General features: G+C 55.1%; 1 protein-coding gene across 1 annotated transcript; it reads left to right on the top strand.

The window, feature by feature from the left end:
- The first annotated feature begins 4,033 nt into the window (after positions 1-4,033).
- On the top strand, positions 4,034-7,826 carry DLX5 (distal-less homeobox 5). The gene is made up of 3 exons (XM_040964860.1): positions 4,034-4,578; positions 6,244-6,428; positions 7,147-7,826. The coding sequence occupies exons 1-3, from the start codon at positions 4,224-4,226 to the stop codon at positions 7,474-7,476; spliced, it is 870 nt and encodes a 289-aa protein (XP_040820794.1). The 5' UTR covers positions 4,034-4,223; the 3' UTR covers positions 7,477-7,826.
- The last annotated feature ends 9,567 nt before the right edge of the window (positions 7,827-17,393 follow it).

Here is a 17,393-nt window from a genome sequence, read left to right as displayed (position 1 = left end):
TGGGCTCCTGGCTTCAGTCTGGCCCAGCTGCGGCCACGTGGAGAAGGAACCAGCATATGCATGACACCTCTCTCTCCCTCTGTAACTCTGCCCATCAAATAAATCTATAAAAATTAAAATAAGAAAAAATCTGTGTCCATGTTTCTCTGCCTTTTAAATACATTGCAAAGAAAAAAAATTTAAGGAAATGAAAAAAGAAAGAACCTTTCACTGCATTTACAATCGGTATTCCTATCTTTTCACCTCACCTAGATTCATAGAAATGTGACTCTTCTATGCAACCACCAAGCTGATTACTTCAAGGCCGTTACCTTGAGTTGGTAAGTGGTCTTGGTGCCTTAGCTCAAGGATAATTACAACTCCATTGTAAACAAAATGATTACTCAGCTCTACCTCCACAAAAGCACAATTTACCCCGGTTTGTTTGCATGTGAGATGTCTGGAATGAAGAGTGCCAGAGAAAGATCAGGGGCCTGGCAGAGAGCATTCCGTTTAAAAGCACTGCAGCAAAGGAAGTGCCAATGAAAAGTAAAACCAGCCTGCAGCCGAGCACACCACTTCCAAAACACAGGTATCCCACCAACAGGAACGCCACAGCCAGGGTGCCCTGTTGGTGTCGTGTGCACATGTACAACTGGTGCCTCTCTGTGACTGAACCACCTGCAGCTGAGCGGCAAGCACAATGTGGGAAATAATGTTTGCACGTTGAAAAGCCCTTCATGTGCAGCGGGCATGAGTCTAGCGGTTACAGTGCAGTACCTGGCGTCCATGCCTGGCTCTCCTCCACACTCCTGAGCAAAGAGCCTGGCTGGTGGCACTGCTGGCTCAGCAGTGGGTTCCTGGGGCCCACCCGGGACACTCAGCTGGAGTGGCCACCGAGACATCACTCGGGGAAGTGAACCAGCCAGTCCTTGCTCCCCCTCCCACCCTGCTCCCTTTTTGAAACAGAAATAATTGGGGAAATATGTAAATTCTTTTAAGAATGCATTTCCTAAAATGGGACATTCAAACTTGAGTTCCTAAACTAAATCACTGCAAATGCACTTTAGCGTCTGAGCTTAAAGCTCAAAAGAAGCGATGTTCTACCCTGGGCATGTCTGTGAGCAGATTTCCAGTATCGTTCAAGAGAAAATTATTTAAAACCACCTGCCCCGTTCCGCTGCCTAGCTCTCCCTGCAAACTCAAGACGGCACTGCCCTTTTCCTTCATGGCAGCCCCAGCCCCTCTCCCAGTTAAAGCAGGACCTCTTTCACAAACTCGCGTCTGGGAATTCTGGGCCTCCCATTCCCCAGCGCAGAAGTGAAGGTTTCCAAAAGCAGCCAGCAGGCCACAACGCGGAGACCAGGAAAAGCTGAGGCAGCGCGGGCGCGGACCAAAAATGCCCACGGAGAAGGCATGCAGAACAGGAAGGAAAGTGCGAGGGAGCGGAGAGAGAGGAAGAAAGCCACCAGCCTGGAGCGGCCGGGACCCTGAGCTCGGCGTTCGCCACCACTGTGTTCGCTGCTCCGCTGTGACACTGGGTGGCGCTCGTGGTAAAGACTTGCGCCTCTCCCGGGGCTGCCCCGCACCGCACCGCGCCGGCCCCTCCGGCCACCGAAACAGGACGCGACTCACATTTTTCCTTCGCAGGTCCGGTGGGGAGCGCGCTGCTGCAGGAGTCGGACGGCCTGAGCCCGTTCCTCCGCGGCTGGCTCGCCGGGGGTCCTGGGTTCGGAGCCACAGCAGCACCCGCCCGCTGGCCTCGAGAACAAAGCGCCAGGCCTCGGGGTGAAGACTGGCCTAGCCCGGCGCCCGCGCCCCGAAGCCGGGTCCGCAGCCCGAGCCGAGCGCCCAGGGGCGCCTTTAGCCCGCTGCTGCTTCTGACCGAATCGAGGCTGGGAGTGGGGGAGGCCACCCTGAAGCCGGGCCGAGCCGACCTGGAACTCGGGATCCCCCAGAGCCACACCCGGGCTTGGGGGGGTGGGGGGAGAAACCCAGCGTCCCCGGGCAGTCGAGGCTGACCTCCCGACCTTCGCCTTCTCATCTTAGGTGAATTTGTGGGGGTCTTTGCTTTTTTGAAGAACCCAGGGAGCTAGCACTGGAGAATGAAGTTTAGAAGGGCCTGGAAGTCAATTTTATCACGTTGGGTTCAACCGGTCTCCGAGCGTTCAAATTTTGTCCCATTTCTGCGGTGGCATCCCAGCGAGGGCCCGACTGTGAGCAAACGTGCTCCGTGTGACCTCTGGGCCTCCTTTTCGTCCACGTGGCGCCTCCGCAGCCTCTCTGCTGCCAGAGGATAGGGCCTTGGGGAGACCCGGGCAAGGGCAGCCAGCATCCTCTCCCCACTCCGAGGACCCCTGGAACTGTGGCTGGCTTTGATCTGGGGAGTGATGCCTGCGCTTGGAGCTTGGAGAGAGCGCCCAGAACCTGGGGTCGGTCCCGGTGTGTCCCCGCCTTCCCCGGAACTGGTCACTGCGTAAATCCTGTGCGCAAGTCCAGGGCGCCTGGCCTGCAGCGAGGGCAAGGGCGCCCGGGGTCAGCCATACTGCCCGCTGCGGGGAACAAGTGTGTGGTTGAAGTACCGACCTCCGGGACGTGGGACAAAAAGCTGTGGGTTTCTGGCATCCGGAAGGCCTAGGCTGGGGAGCTGGTGGTGGCCGGCGGCTTCTCCGCGTTGGAGTGGCGAATAGGCCTGGCAGCCGACTCACCCCAGCTCTCCTGGCCTACCTGTCTGGGGGCCCAAATGGTTCCACAACTGAGGTCAGACTAAGCTGACCCCGGCCAGGAATCGAACGCTGACCTCTACAAGGGAGGAGAGGTCGGGCGGCCTTTCCAGGAACCGGGGAAAGTTCTCACCTTCCGGGGCTGGGACCTCTTAGGGAGGACTCAGAGGCGGGGACCGAGTGAGGACTCCGCGCCTGGAGTCACCACTTTAAGGAGCGTGCAGCCAGGGTGAGCGGAAGGGACCTGAGGGCAAACTCACGACTAGCGAGCCGGCAAGACAATCAACGCGAGGCGTGCGCCCGGTGCGGGTGTGATGCCTGAGCGCTCTCTCCCCGTGGACAGTGCGGCAGGAAATGGAGAGGAGGGGGTGCGGGACCTGAGAGATGGAGGGGCAGGGCCTCAGGAAGGGCCAGTCGCGGGCATCTCTCTCTCCCAGGGGGCTTCGATTCTCCCCTACTGTCCTTCTTGGCAGCCTCAGGCAGACAGGACAGGTCGTGCCGGGTGTCCGTTCGCTTTGGGGGGAGCCTCCGTGACAATGGCTACTCAACAAGGCCCAGAAGTGAAGTAGCCAGCTCTTCTCAGACGCCAGCAGTGACGACTTAGGGGTTCTTGCTTGGGACGGAGATTTGATTAAGCTTGGGCTGCAGGAACCTAGTGAGCCGCGGGTTGGACGGTCAGCATCCTGAAGACCTCTGTTCAGCCAGGGCCTGGGGACCTCTCGCGTTACTCGCTTCTCCCAGTCAGGGATGTCCAACCTGCCTCCGTTACACTTGCCTCCCAACATGGAAACAAAGTATTTCTTCTCGTCTACACGCTAGAACCCTCCCCTTAGACACCCCACTTCAGCGTCAGGGTTCAGAGCTCGCCCTGGGTGGAGCCCACACAGCGAAAGACAGTAGGGAGAGAGAAAAGGCACGGCTGCCCTCACCCCCCAAACACGCGCATGCCAGAGGTTGCTAACCGGAACACACCGTCCCCGGACTTAATAGGACTGCATGTGGGGGTTTGTGCGTGGTCTCCTGCAGGCACTAAAACCAGAGTGCCCGGGACCCCCGCCCCCTTCCTCCAGCACGGGTGCGCGCGCGCGCGAACACACACACACACACACACACACACACACACACACACACACACACACATTCCCCTGTCCATTTTTTTTCCCGTGCCTCCCTCTCTCCCTTTTTAAGCAATGCTTTGTTGTGCTAAAACTAGTTGGACGAGTTAGGGTGTTGCTGCTGCTCCTGAGGCCCTGGCCAATGGAACCCGATCCATCCCGCTGTGCGTAAGCGCGCAATTAAGGATTTAACCACGGCTGTGCTGTGCCTCAGCCAGCAGTCAGCGGGCGGGAGACGGAGCCTCCACGACTCCCAGCCTCCTCCTCGCTGCCGCCTCGCCTCCTCCTCTTCCTCCTCCTCCCTCGCGCCCACAGCCATGTCTGCTTAAACCAGAGCAGCCCTACAGACAACCCCGGCAGCAGCCGCCGCCACAGCAGCAGGGACAGCCGCCGCCGACCGGGAGCGATGACAGGAGTGTTTGACAGAAGGGTCCCCAGCATCCGATCCGGCGACTTCCAAGCTCCGTTCCAGACGTCTGCAGCCATGCACCACCCATCTCAGGAATCGCCAACTTTGCCCGAGTCGTCGGCCACCGATTCCGACTACTACAGCGCCCCGGGGGGAGCCCCGCATGGCTACTGCTCTCCTACCTCGGCTTCCTACGGCAAGGCGCTCAACCCCTACCAGTACCAGTACCACGGCGTCAACGGCTCCGCAGGCAGCTACCCCGCCAAAGCTTACGCGGACTACAGCTACGCCAGCCCCTACCACCAGTACAGCGGCGCCTACAACCGCGTCCCGAGCGCCACTAGCCAGCCAGGTACGGAAGCGGGGGTGGGGACGCGGGATGGGCTGCTGGGTTGGGGGGCCACAGCCGCCCATACTATTGGGGCACACCCAGCAGAAGGGTGTGCGGGCCGGGACTCGGTGACCTAGGAAGGTTTTCTGGCCAGCGTGATAGGCTCTCTTAGTGGAAGAACCCCGAGAGAGTTCGGTCTCGCGTCCCTCCCCTCTGGCACCTTCCTGGGTCCCCTGCGCGCCAGGCCAGGAAGCCAGCCAGGCTGGAAAAAGGAGTGAGGGGTGGAGAGGAGAAAGAACGCAGCAGCGTTTGCGTAATACCAGGGAGGTTGGTAGGGACTTGGGGTGTGCGTGAGTGGGAGCGGAAAGCCGCCTGCAAGACCCATCTGGGACGAGGTTAGAAGCCTCCAGGAGCCTGCACGATGTGGGTGCCCTGGGGCGGGGGGCCTGGGTTGCCCGCCAGAGGAGAGTGCACCAAGCGACTTGCGGTTTATGCAAGGCATTTCCTAAAACAATAAGGCTTTGAAAGGTGAAGACGGGTTGCTGAGGGGTCACGATGTTGGAGATACACATTCTCTTGCTCCCTCTTTCTCTCTGCCCTTGGATGCCTAAAACGTGCCGTCCCCTCCACTTCCCCGCCCCCTCCTGGTCCGTGGGAGCGGCTTGGAGACTGAAGGGGGCTGGGAGACAAGAGGTCTCAGTGGAGAGGTTTTGCTGGTCGAGTTTGATCTCCTTCCACCAGCACATTAATACTCCTGCTAATATTAGCATCCTTGCCGTGGCAGGCGGGAGACCACAGCCCTCATCCTCCACCCTTCCTCTGCCGGAGGCCACACACACGCACCCCACCCGGGACAAGTTCTCCACGCGTTCCACCGGCTTGAGGCTTGTGGGAAAGGGGACTTGTGGCCCCGGGGCCTGTTTGGGAAATACTTTCACAGAGTCCCATCCCCTTCCTGCATCTAGAAAGAAAGAACTACCCCCCCCGCCCCCACACACACACACTCACCTCCCCTTTCCTGCGAAAATATCCTCAGCATCCCCAATTCCTTTCCCACGAATCAGTGAGCCCTTCTCTGCTTTAGCTGTGTCTTTATTTCGTGCCTGAGTGAAAGGGTTTTTTTTTTTTTCCTCTTTTGGCCAAGAACATCTTACGTCTATTTGTAAAAGAAACCGAACACATCTGTGTGCTCGCAGATCTGCAGCGAGATTATGGGGGTGTATAATCGGGCCCTCTGTCTGTGGCCGCCCCACCGACCCACTCGCACCGCGCAAGCAGACCGGTTTGCTTGTGGGCCTTTGAACTCCGGAGACCGCGGAGAGGGTCTTTTTTTGCCGGTCACCTGGCCTCCGCGGGCGCTGGGACTGGTGCTGCCAGAAGCCAGGTTGCGGCCACCGCCCAGGGCCTCCCTCGGGAAGCTGCGATGCCCCCCGCAGAACCCAGCCCGGGGTCGGCAGGAGCGCATCCCAGGCGCCAGGAAGGGCAGTGCAGCGGTCGCAAGCGCTCGTGGGGCACAACTCCAGGGTGGGTGCGGACCCTCAAGATGAGTGAGCCGTGAGGGTGTGCGCTTATTTCTAGCCAGCAAAGGTGGGGCGAGAGGGAGAGCCAGGACTTCGGGGACCGCTGCTGCGAAAGGGCCCCTTGTCCGCCCACGAGCTCTAACCCGAGTCTGTTCTGATTATTTAGAGAAAGAAGTGGCCGAGCCCGAGGTGAGGATGGTGAATGGCAAGCCAAAGAAAGTTCGTAAACCTCGGACTATTTATTCCAGCTTTCAGCTGGCTGCGCTGCAGAGGAGGTTCCAGAAGACTCAGTACCTCGCCCTGCCCGAACGCGCCGAGCTGGCCGCCTCTCTCGGACTGACGCAAACACAGGTAAATCCGTCCCCGGCCCTGGCCGCCGCGCACCGGCGCCGGGAGCCCACGCGGGCGGGAGCCCTTCCTGTAGAACCTGCGAGAACCAGAGAGAAAGGACGCCGGCCGCGCTCCCGGCCCTCTTGGCGGGTGGGGACGGCTCCGTTCGCGGTGCGACCCCGAGCTGGCCCCCTGCCTTGGGTAGTGGTTTCCGGGACTGGGGACAAGGGGACGGCCAGATCGGGCCTTCTTCCCGCCATCCCCACCGACCCACTGAGGCGGAGAAGGACTCCGCGGGCCAGCAGCCAGCTGCGGCGGGCACTTGGAGGGTCGCGAGGTGGGGGGCGCCGTGCTGGGGCCTGCTCCCGCTCATTCCCTCCCCAAAGACGTTGGCCTGTAGAAGCAGACAGAATTAGAGGCACCGCCTGGAGCTGCAGGCGGCTTGGGGCCTGCCCCCCGCTGCCTGGGGAGGGTCTCCCCGTGCCCCTTGCCGGGCAAGGCTCCAGCCATTGTTTGGGGCACTCCGGGCCGCAGTCCCCCACTCCGAACAAAAGACAAAGGCGTTGGGGTCGTGCCCTCTCAGCGGCCCCCAGAACGTCAGACCGGCTCCAGGCTTTGCCCCCGGCCCAGCCCTTGGGCGCCGAGCTGCTTAGTGGCCTGACCTCCCGTCGCCGCCCCCGGGAAGGCGCGGGCGCCCTCTTAGTGTCTCGGTAACGTGTGCCTTTGTTCCCCTACCCAGGTGAAAATCTGGTTTCAGAACAAAAGATCCAAGATCAAGAAGATCATGAAAAACGGGGAGATGCCCCCGGAGCACAGCCCCAGCTCCAGCGACCCCATGGCGTGTAACTCTCCGCAGTCCCCGGCGGTGTGGGAGCCCCAGGGCTCCTCGCGCTCGCTCAGCCACCACCCTCATGCCCACCCTCCGACCTCCAACCAGTCCCCCGCGTCCAGCTACCTGGAGAACTCGGCTTCCTGGTACCCAAGCGCAGCCAGCTCCATCAATTCCCACCTGCCGCCGCCCGGCTCCTTACAGCACCCGCTGGCGCTGGCTTCCGGGACTCTGTATTAGGCGGGCTGAGTTCTTTTGCTTTCTGTTTTGGGACCATTGTTTTGGGCTGTTTTAGGAAAGTCCGACAGAAAGGAATTCCAATGGGAAAGTTTGGAAAGAAATGGAAACAAAAAGAGTCGTGTGTAAAGCTTTTTTTGCATGTAAGTTATTGCATCTCCCAGGCCCCCGCTCCCTTTTTTTACAGATGAACTTTTTTGCGCAACTGTGGACACTATCAATGGTGCCTTGAAATCTATGACCTCAACTTTTGAAAAGACTTTTTTCAATGTTATTTTAACCGTGTACATAAGTGTAGATAGAGGAATTAAACTGTATATTCTGGATAAATAAAATTATTTCGACCATGAAAACAACAGGAATGTTTCCACCAAGTACCCCACTTTTTTGCCTTCCCTGATGAACCAGCTATCTCCTGCAGGCGGTTAGAGAGAGCCAAAACTCTGTGAAGAGCCAGCAGGTCAAACAATGGAGACAGGAGGAAAGGCTAAGCGTACAACACTGTCCGTGTATACATCTTGAATGCCTTCTGTGTCTACGTGCATATGTAGCCTGCTTACTGCCGTGTGATATATACTTAGGTGTCTTTTTGGCCTAACCACAAAAACGTTGAGATAATTTGGTCTAACCCCAAATTGTTTCAGGTAGAGAGTAAGGCTGGAATAAAAATGCATCCATCCTCCCCATCCTGTAAGAAGGCAACAAAAATCTCTGAATAGCCCCTCTGGATCGTAAGCCCAAAGCAATTCCCACCACCAGCTTCTAGGTACTGCCAGCGCCATTAGACAAATGACACTGCCCTCCAAAAGAGCTCCCCGAGGTGAGGAAGGCAAAAGAAGTGGCCTGTCCCCCCTTGTTCACTTATTTATGTTTAATAGGGACTGCTAGGGCCTGGGAGTCAGAAGGTGGATATTGGCAGGCTGGGAGAAGCAGGGTGAAGCCGGAGCTGTGGGCCCCGCCAAGAGACGGGTGGCGGCTAAGGAAGCAAAGCAGTGCACCTGTGTGCACGTCCATTCCCGTGACCGTGGCTTTCATAGAACTGCTTGCTGTTGCCTGCTGCAGGAGGCTCTCTGCTTTGCTGTCACATAGAACAGTGGCAAAGGCAGTGCCAGGCGCCGAGACCCGAGACTCTCTGCCTGCAGGCGGGCGCTTCCCCACAGGGGGCCGGGGGGGGGGGCCCTCCCTTTCTCCCTGCCCTTGCCCGAGCGCTGGCCGCGGCTAGAGCTGTGCCCCAGGCCTCAATTGCAGGCGTCTTTCTGGCTGTCGGCCTTCAGTCTGCCCGACTCCATTTCCTTAGGATACCACAGGAGCGCGTGTGTTGGAAATTATAAGACGCATGTGAAATATTTTACGGCTAGGAAGTTGGCGGCAATAAATGTGACAAAAGAGCCTTCTTAAAGGATGGGGGGGTGCGATTAGAACATAAAAAATTACATCCTGTCATCTCAAGATTTCTGAGTAGGCTCTTGCAGAGTTGAGAGAAGGGACCTGAGAGGGCGGGGTGCGTGCCCGCAGGGCAATCTACCTGCGCCTTCTCGCCCTCCTCCCCGCTTCCCAGTTGCCTCTACCCGCTCCGTTTCTTTTCTTTCCCCTTTCTTTCCAGAGGGGACACCAAGCTGGCCAGTTTAGAACCGCTTAGGCCTTCGGGGTACACTCTGCTCTTCCAGGAATGTTTCCACGCTCCCAGACAGGCTGTGGGCCGACCAGGCCTTGGACCCCCCTGTTCCCCACGGCACCGTGGGCGCCCCATCTTCCCAAGGCCAGTGCGGGCGCTGGCACCGACCAGCAGCGCCCGGAGGCCCAGGCGAACGGCTGGGGCGGCGCGGTTGGTGCCCGGTTGTGTTTTGTTTTGCTGTTGTTGGTGGTTTTTAGCTGGTAGAGAGTGCCTGGATCAGAGGGGAGACGCGGAGGTATCTACTTCCTGCTTTGTTTTCTCTGCTTTTTAGCGTGAGCGCGAGTTTACATCCGAAAACCTGTGTTTTATTTCTGGCTAGTCTGGCTTTTCCCGGCCCTGCGTGCTTTGGAAGCGGGGCGCCCCCGGCACAGCCGCCAGTGAGGTGTCTGAGAGTGGCAAGAATGTACTCCGCCGAACCTGCTCTTCCGAGTGTGAATACACGGGAGAGAGATCTTTTTCCATTTGTTCCCAACGTGTTGTTCCATCTGTGTTCCTGGTGGAACTGAGACGGGGCGGCGGGGTGGACCCTTACTGAGCTGCGGGAAGGGAACTGCGCTCTGAGTTCACGATCAGCCCCGCACCTCTGGCCTTGACACTGCTGGTTGTTGGGACCAGAGGTGAGCAGTCCCTTGGATTCGGGCTCCGTTTCCTTGCGAGGACCCCACTTGTCCCGCTTTCGACGCCCTCTCTCGCGTGCAATGTTGGTGGTGCTGTTTTACTTTTTTTTTTTTTTTTTTAACTTGGCCCGGGAGCTGTGAACAAAAATATTCTGGCAAACCAGTCTGCTGCGGGCTTTCCCTGGCACCGTGGGGATTCTCCCCCGGGAGTTTAACTCCCTGCAGCCCCGCGCCCAAGGATGTAAAAATAACAGATTCTCGGCAGGCTAAAAATACCTCCGCGTCGCTCGGCTCCCTCGCCCGCCTCCCACCTTCTCGTTCCTCCTCCGTTGTTCCCTCTCAGGGCTGTGCAACCCTCTGGGCAGAGGCCCCGCTCGCCTGGACTTCTCCGACGCGCTTCCCGCTGCCCGTCCCTTCCAGACCCTCTTGTTGTTCCCTAGGCAAGGCAAGCCCACCTCGAGATTCATTTTGCTTTTTCTTGGGCCGCCTCGGACACGCCCTCTCTCCCCCTTACCCCCCACTCACACCATCGTCAGGCACACCCACTAAGCCCAGGACGCCTGGGGCCAGCCGACCTGGGACAGCGCGATTCCTCCAAGCCCGTCTGCCTCCCGGGGCCCTCCAGTAAGAGATCGGATAGATTGTCCTTTGTTTGAGGCTCTGGCTGGACTAAGCGGGCTTCTGCCCTCCCCCCCCCCCTTTTTTTTTCCTGGCGGCCACCTCCTTGTGGGACAAGAGACGGCCTGGGGATCCGAGAGAAGCCGCATTCCTGTGGGTGCCAGGCGGCTCCAGCGCAGAGCCACAGGGCCTGAGTCGCACACACAGAGGAACCCGCAGACTTGTTGCCCTTGATCTAGCTCTCCCCCTCTCCCCTCCTGTCGGGGCACCCATCAGGGAGGCCCGTCCACCCGCATCCGGTGCACCCGGGACTCGGAGCTCAGGAGGGAGCACGCTGACCCCGCACAGAGACGCACACGCCCTCTCCGGGCCACACAGGGCCAGGCCAGCATCTCTGCCCCTGCCAATCCTCTCTCATTCTCTCTCTGTCTCCCACTCTCTCTCTCCCCCTCCCGCCCCTCAGCCCACAATCCCAGACGCGCCGGCTGGCCTCCTCTGGCTCCTTTGATCCCACCGGACGCCCCGCGGCTCGCGGCGTCCTGGTCGCGCCGTCCTGGGAGTCACCAACAGCGCGCCCAGGCCGGGCGGCCTCCGCCCTCCCTGCAGCTGCCTGCGACCTTGACACTGCTCGGGTCTCCAGTGCACCCGAGCCCCCCAAGTGTGGAGCTGGGGGTGTGGTGGAGCCTTGCTGGATCCCTGCCCTTGCCCTCCACTCGGTGCTGCGCGTGTGTTCCGAGTGAGGGACTTTCAGGGCAACCCAGCCGCCCCACTCCCCGCCCCATCCCCGCGTCCCCTTGGACGGCGCGCCTCCCACTGGCCGCTGGGATCGTGCCAATCTCGCGCTCTAGCCCTGGCTGGAGGCACACCCTGAGGGCAGAAGCCCTCTGGCACCTTTGGGAAGGGAGCCACGCCGGCGAACCCGCCCGCGGTCACCCTGCACCCCCCGCCCTTTAGCACCCGCCCCCCAGACAGCGGCCAGAGGGCTTGAGGAGGGGGCTCGCTCCAACCCTCGACCTGCCTTCCAGGTTACCCGCAGTGCTTGCACAAACCCCGGGGCATCTTAAGCCTGGCCGAGTCGCAGCGACCTCCGGGCCTCAAAAATAGCTGCAAGAGCGGTGCCACATGTGGGACTGGTTAAATATTTGCTACATGGCCCTGTCCTTGTCCCCTCCACGCCCCACCCCCACCCATCCCGAGCATCTACTGCGGCCTTGCGGGGCCGCGGGCTGTAATGCAATGATCTATTTTATAGGACGGGTTCTGACCGGGAAGATAGGACGGTGGGGGGGGGGGGTCCTTGAATCTGTCGAAAGGAGACTAGAGCTCTGTTTTGTAGCAATTAGCGTTTTTCTCTTTTGTTCGCCCTGACTTATTATTTACTTTTGATTTATGGAGGACCCGAAAGAACCTCTTGGCCAAAAGCACATGTATTATTGAGTCTGTTTCACATCCTAAACCAAGATTGATATAAAACCGTGAAATACCACACATTACGACCTTTCACCGCAGGAAGGGAAAAAATGGCTTCATAACATCCTTCTACACACACGCACAGATTCAGTAAGATTTTCTATGGTGCCTCTACCATACACAATCTAGTGCATTTTTTAAGAAGTGGGTGGGGGTGGAGGGCGTAAACAGCTCACAAGCTATGATTTATCGTAAAGCCCTTTTTCCCCCTTGCAAGGCAAGAAGAAACTGCCACTGGAAGCTTATTGTCATCCAAAGACTATTTCTGCCACTTGCCATTTGCAAGGTGGGGGGAGAGGGATGGGGGAGGAGGCAGCATATAGACTCAACTTTCATCTATAAACAGAGGTCACTAAACAGGGGACATTTCATGATTGCCCTTAAATTCACAGGAGCTAGGAAGTCAGCTTGCCACCCTGCAGGGTGGCCCTAGCTGGGCAGCTCCCTGGTCTGCGGAGTGGTGGGCGGAGGGAGAATCGACACACCAGGGCCCAGCTCAGCTGGGAAAAGATGCCCAGGAAACGCTGTGAAGACTGAGCTGCTGGGGATTGGAGCTTAGATATCCCTGACCCACACCCCAGCCGGCTGCCTGGGAGCACCAGCCAGGACCCCCCCAGGGCTTTGCCCAGACCAACCAGCTGCCCTGCCGCTCGCGGACACCCCGTCCAATCCCTCCCTTTGACCTTTCCATATTTTGAGATAACTGACCCAGCTCTTTCAGGTATGCAGTGATGTGTAGCAAAAGCAATAGCTGAACTGGTTTATAAGGGGACAGGGGTGGCAGTGTTAATTGACAAAAGTTAATGATGGGATTAAAACCAATAGCAGCAAAGCTTTCCAGGCAACTATATTTAATTAATAGCAACGAATGCATTTTCTGTTATGTTCTAAGACTCTCCGTGTCTTCTTTGCCATGAAAGCAGGGTGAAGATGCAATGCAGGAAGCTTCGCAAACACCCAGGGCGGTTTACTCTGATGACAAGAGAAATTGTCAATTTACTTAGGGAAATTTTTGCTATTGAGGGCCTTGGTGGGAAAAGAGAAAGAGATGAAACTTTGCTTTGTAAGAGGAGCATTGTTTTAAGGCAAGGAAATGGTGTGTGTGTGTGTGTGTGAGGGGGAGAGAGAGAGAGAGAGAGAGAGAGAGAGAGAGAGAGAGAGAAACAGGAGGCTCCCAGCCCCCCCCCCAAAAAAAAGAAGAAGAAGAAAGAAAATGATTTCAGACTGCAGGCAGCAGCCACCGCAGAAGCCCTTGCAAACACATCAGCCTTGCACTATTGGAGATTTGGACACGTAATGCTGCACACCACTGATTTGCTATTTTCTTAATTCCCGCTCTTCTTTTTCCATATGAATCAAACAGTCCTTTGTCCTTCAGGGTTTGATTTGATCGCTACTGTTCACATTTCACTTTTGTGTTTTCCTCTTCCTATACCATTACTCATTGAGTGCCCCGTGAAATTACAATCGTACATTTTCAACTCAGCAACCCATTTGCAGTGCAAAAATAGGGTCTAAATAATGGCTGAATTAGCCCTACTGGACAGTTTCAGATGTAACACTCTGTAATAATTATATTGCAGGCTGGATTAGGATGCTATTATCATAATCTGGACGTTTACAATTATCTGTAATTTGCAAAGATGCGCAGGTCTTGATTACAGCAGTTTTTTTTTTTTTTGTATCACGCTAACCATCACTAAACAGTGACAGTAATAACAGCTAATTTTGCTGGCAATATAAGAGGTGCTGGGGTGTGCAAACAATTTCACACCTGGATGTGTTCACTCAACCAAGAATATAGAGAAAGCGCTTCTGCCCTGAGACTCAGAAAAATATTCTCTTCTGCTTCGGTTCAGTATAGATTTCTAGTCCCTCAGCATTGCTAGAGAGATATGCACTGGGGTAAGTTTTTATTTCTTGCATACTTCAAGGCACAGTTTCTACTTCTCTGCTCACACTTTCTGAGCTGTGTGTGTTGTCGTTATTTATCAAAGATTGCGACCTTGCTTGCTAGATTTTTCAATTCTGACCTTCCACCCCCCTCCAGTAAGAGGGTGGTTGTGCTGGAGGATTTTGGGTGGGAGTGGGGTCCTTGAGAAGTCGATTTGTCTCTCTTGCATTCTGTGTTGCTGATGAATTGGGGTGGCGGTGGGTGCGACAATTTGCCACCAAAGACTGAGAAAAAGACCGATTTTTCAAAAAGGGTGGAGGGTGCCGGTGAACTCAAGCCAAAACCTATTCGAAAGTTGTTACTCAGGGGTATCCATAGGCGGCTTTATGTGTGGCCACGATTTCGGGTGTTGAGATCAAACAGAGCTTGCTAAGGGGCTATGGGGGGCTATGGGTGGGCATGGGGAAGGCTCCTTTGCAATTGCAGGTCTGCCGACCTTCTGGAAGGGAGGTGGACCTTGTAGCCCCCTGGACAGCTCTCCCCCACCTGTGAGGGGGCGAGGTGCCTGAGTATCCGGCTTCCTCTAGAACACTTCGGGACTGCTTCTGCGGAGTAGGGGTGTGGGGGGGGGGGCGGATCTCGGAGCTTCTGGCCTGGAGAGCGCCCACGCTGTCACCTTGGGCTAGAGGGGCGTGATTGGCTCTGACGCTGTGCGGGGCTGCAGAGCCCTGGAACCGGAGTGGCTTAGGGACGCCCCAACCTTGACTCTGGGCGGTGTGGGCAGCTCAAGATGGGGAGCAGAGGAGCCTGAGAAACCTGTCTTCCTCGCTCTGGTGCGGAAAGGCCTCTGTTGGTTGGCAGGAAGCTGGGGACTCGTTGTGTCAAAGATAATGAGATGCTTATTGGCGCGGGGGAGGGGTGCACTGTCCCCTTCACCCTCACCCCCTGCAGCTATTGTCTTCCCCCCCCCCCCCATCCTCCGTCTCTCTCCTAAAGGGAAATAAGGTCAGAAGCAGGGTGTGGAGCTCGGCACTGGAGCCCACTGGGAAGGTCCTACGTGGGCTGGCGCAGTAGGCACCACCTAGCTGGGCGCTGCCTCTCACCCACGCCCCTCCTACCAACCCTGTCCTCAGGCTGTGGGCTTACTATGGGTCGAAATTTCTTAAAGAGCGAAAATATTAACCCTTGCGGTCCAGAGAACTCCGAGGATGCCCGGGTCCAGGGACAGTTCTGGGAGAAAAATGCGGCAGAATTTCTGATTTAATTAAGCTCGTGCTAAGAGATACAGAGATCCATACAGATGCGTCACGGCCACACCTCCCATACGTTAATATGCATTTGATGGGTTTCAGAATTCCAGGCACTCCCCGTGGTTTGGCATGTATTTTGGTGAATTTTTTTTTTTTAAGAAAACGGAGTGTTGGTTTCGATGGATGGTAGCTTTCTCTCTAACGTAATCTGAATAATTCAGCAAAGCCCTACTAGCAGCTGTACTTCTGCAGTCTCTTCCATTCTTTCCAGCATTATAATTTTGGTTAATTTTCAATTTTAGGTCCTACGTCTCTGCAATTTGTGTATGAATAACAGAATAATTTCCCTCTTTTGTTTCGCCTTTCCTGTTCCTGAATCTAAATAAAGATGGCTTTTTAGTATTAAAAGTGGAAGAAAATTACAGGTAATTATCTTTGACGGTAAAAACGCTGTAATCAGCGGGCTACATGAAAAATTACTCTAATTATGGCTGCATTTAAGAGAATGGAAAAAAACCTTCTTGTGGATAAAAACCTTAAATTGTCCCCAATGTCTGCTTCAAATTGGATGGCACTGCAGCTGGAGGCTTTGTTCAGCATTGATCCTGGGGAGCTGCGAACCCAAAGTTTCACAGTAGGAAGGGAGAAAAAAGAAAAGAAAACATTTTTCCTAATGTAACAATGCGAATGCTAGAAAATGACAAGACTGATCGGTTTTAAGCCATTCTGAAGACTGACTGCGCGTGGAAGTTGCTCAACAAAAAAAAGGCACGGGTATATTGGTAAGTAGTCTTTGCTTTGTGTCTAATTATAGTGACTGTCCTCTTGCACGACTGTATGTCGCTGTCATTATAAGGAGCACTCCGAGTATCTCTATTGACTTCTGATAAATGGCTCAGTGGTTTCAAGGTTCATAATTTGAAGGATGCCCAGGTCTGTAGCCATTAATTCTCGCAGTATGGGGCTTCCTGCTTGTATGACGAAAGGACTTTTCATTTTCATTATTTCTGTGCTTTCCACAAGATCGAAAGGAGGTATTGCATCCAGGATAGCGCGTTTCTCTACCTAGCTGGCTTGCAGTGGGTTTTAAGCATTAAGTAGGCATAATTGTGCACTTTACTTTCTGGGTTTCTCCCCCTCTTTTATTCTTTTCCTTTTTTTATTAGAAAAAAAAATGTTTCCAAAGACAAATGCAGCTGGATTAATTTGGGAAAAGGGAAAGGAGAACATTTGGTTTCAACACTAGAAACTACTAGATGTCTAGAGCTGATGCTGTTAAAAAAAGAAAAAAGAAAGAGAGAGATAAATAAATGTGTTGTCGATGACAATAAAGACCTAAGAAATAAAGGAAGCTGAGAAAACCACCACTGTTGATATTGAAATATTTAAGACAAAGGCTAGTGGTGCGAACCCGACATCTTGATGTTTTTATATGGGGCTTCCCATATTAGGGAACAGGAACTGTTTTAAGAGGGATAGAGATATAATGGGAGGGAAGGGTAGGGAGAGGGAGGCAGGGACAGGGAGAGAAACACACCAGGCACTCCCAGCATTTTGTGGCTTTTACTCCATATATGAAAGAAGACAAAAACATACAAAGTATATGTACAACTAAAATTCAACAATATATACAGAAATGTTTCTCAATATAAACGTCCCTAGTAGCTTAGTCAACGCCACCGACTCATCCAGCAGAGGTGTCAAAGCAGTCCAACGATGATTTGGGTGGTTTCCTCTGTTTTTCCTGATTCCTTTCCAGCGTGTGGGGGGTAGGGGTCAGGTGGGGGAAACGGTTGCTCTTTTATTTTCTCCTTTTAAAAAAATCAGTCATCGCTCTGGTAGTTGCATTTGCATCAGACACACAGCAGCGTCCCGTGGTGGCAACACTCTGATCCTACAGCCCAGCTCCCTTTTCCTTTAGAGCTGGGCTGTTCCGTGAGGACTCTTTTTTTTTTTTTTTTTGTCAGTCTGGGATTGGTAAATAAAAACACAGGTGTCCGAAAAGCTTCTCGTTCCCCATGTAATGTCTTAAGCTCATTAAACAAGTGAAAATGCTGCCATGTTTGTGCAGAATCCTCTGGGCGGTGGGGAGGGAGTGTCTGGTTTTATTTTAGTTTTAGCTTTTTTTTTTTTTTTAAGTCATTCTGATGGATACTCCCAAACAGAAGAGGAGGCTGGGAGCCTGGATCCCAGCGGTAGGAGGACATATCCTTACAGTGGGGCTGGGGGGCAGAGGGGGGTCAGGAGTGCTGGCATAGAGGCCAGTCTCCCTCCCCCCCCCGCCCTCCTCTGTATATGTATGTATGTGTAAGATGCAAGACCAATTGTTGAGGCTGCTCAAGGGCCAAGCTGGATGGGTAAAAGGAAAGAAAAAAGAAAGGAAGAAAGGTGAGAGA

This window comes from Ochotona curzoniae, unplaced genomic scaffold, assembly GCF_017591425.1.
Source record: "Ochotona curzoniae isolate NIBS_2020 unplaced genomic scaffold, NIBS_Ocur_1.0 scaffold_3835, whole genome shotgun sequence".
In the NCBI taxonomy this organism is placed as follows: domain Eukaryota; kingdom Metazoa; phylum Chordata; class Mammalia; order Lagomorpha; family Ochotonidae; genus Ochotona; species Ochotona curzoniae.
Note: the sequence above shows the minus strand (reverse complement) of the source record. Positions and strands in the feature narration are given on the sequence as shown.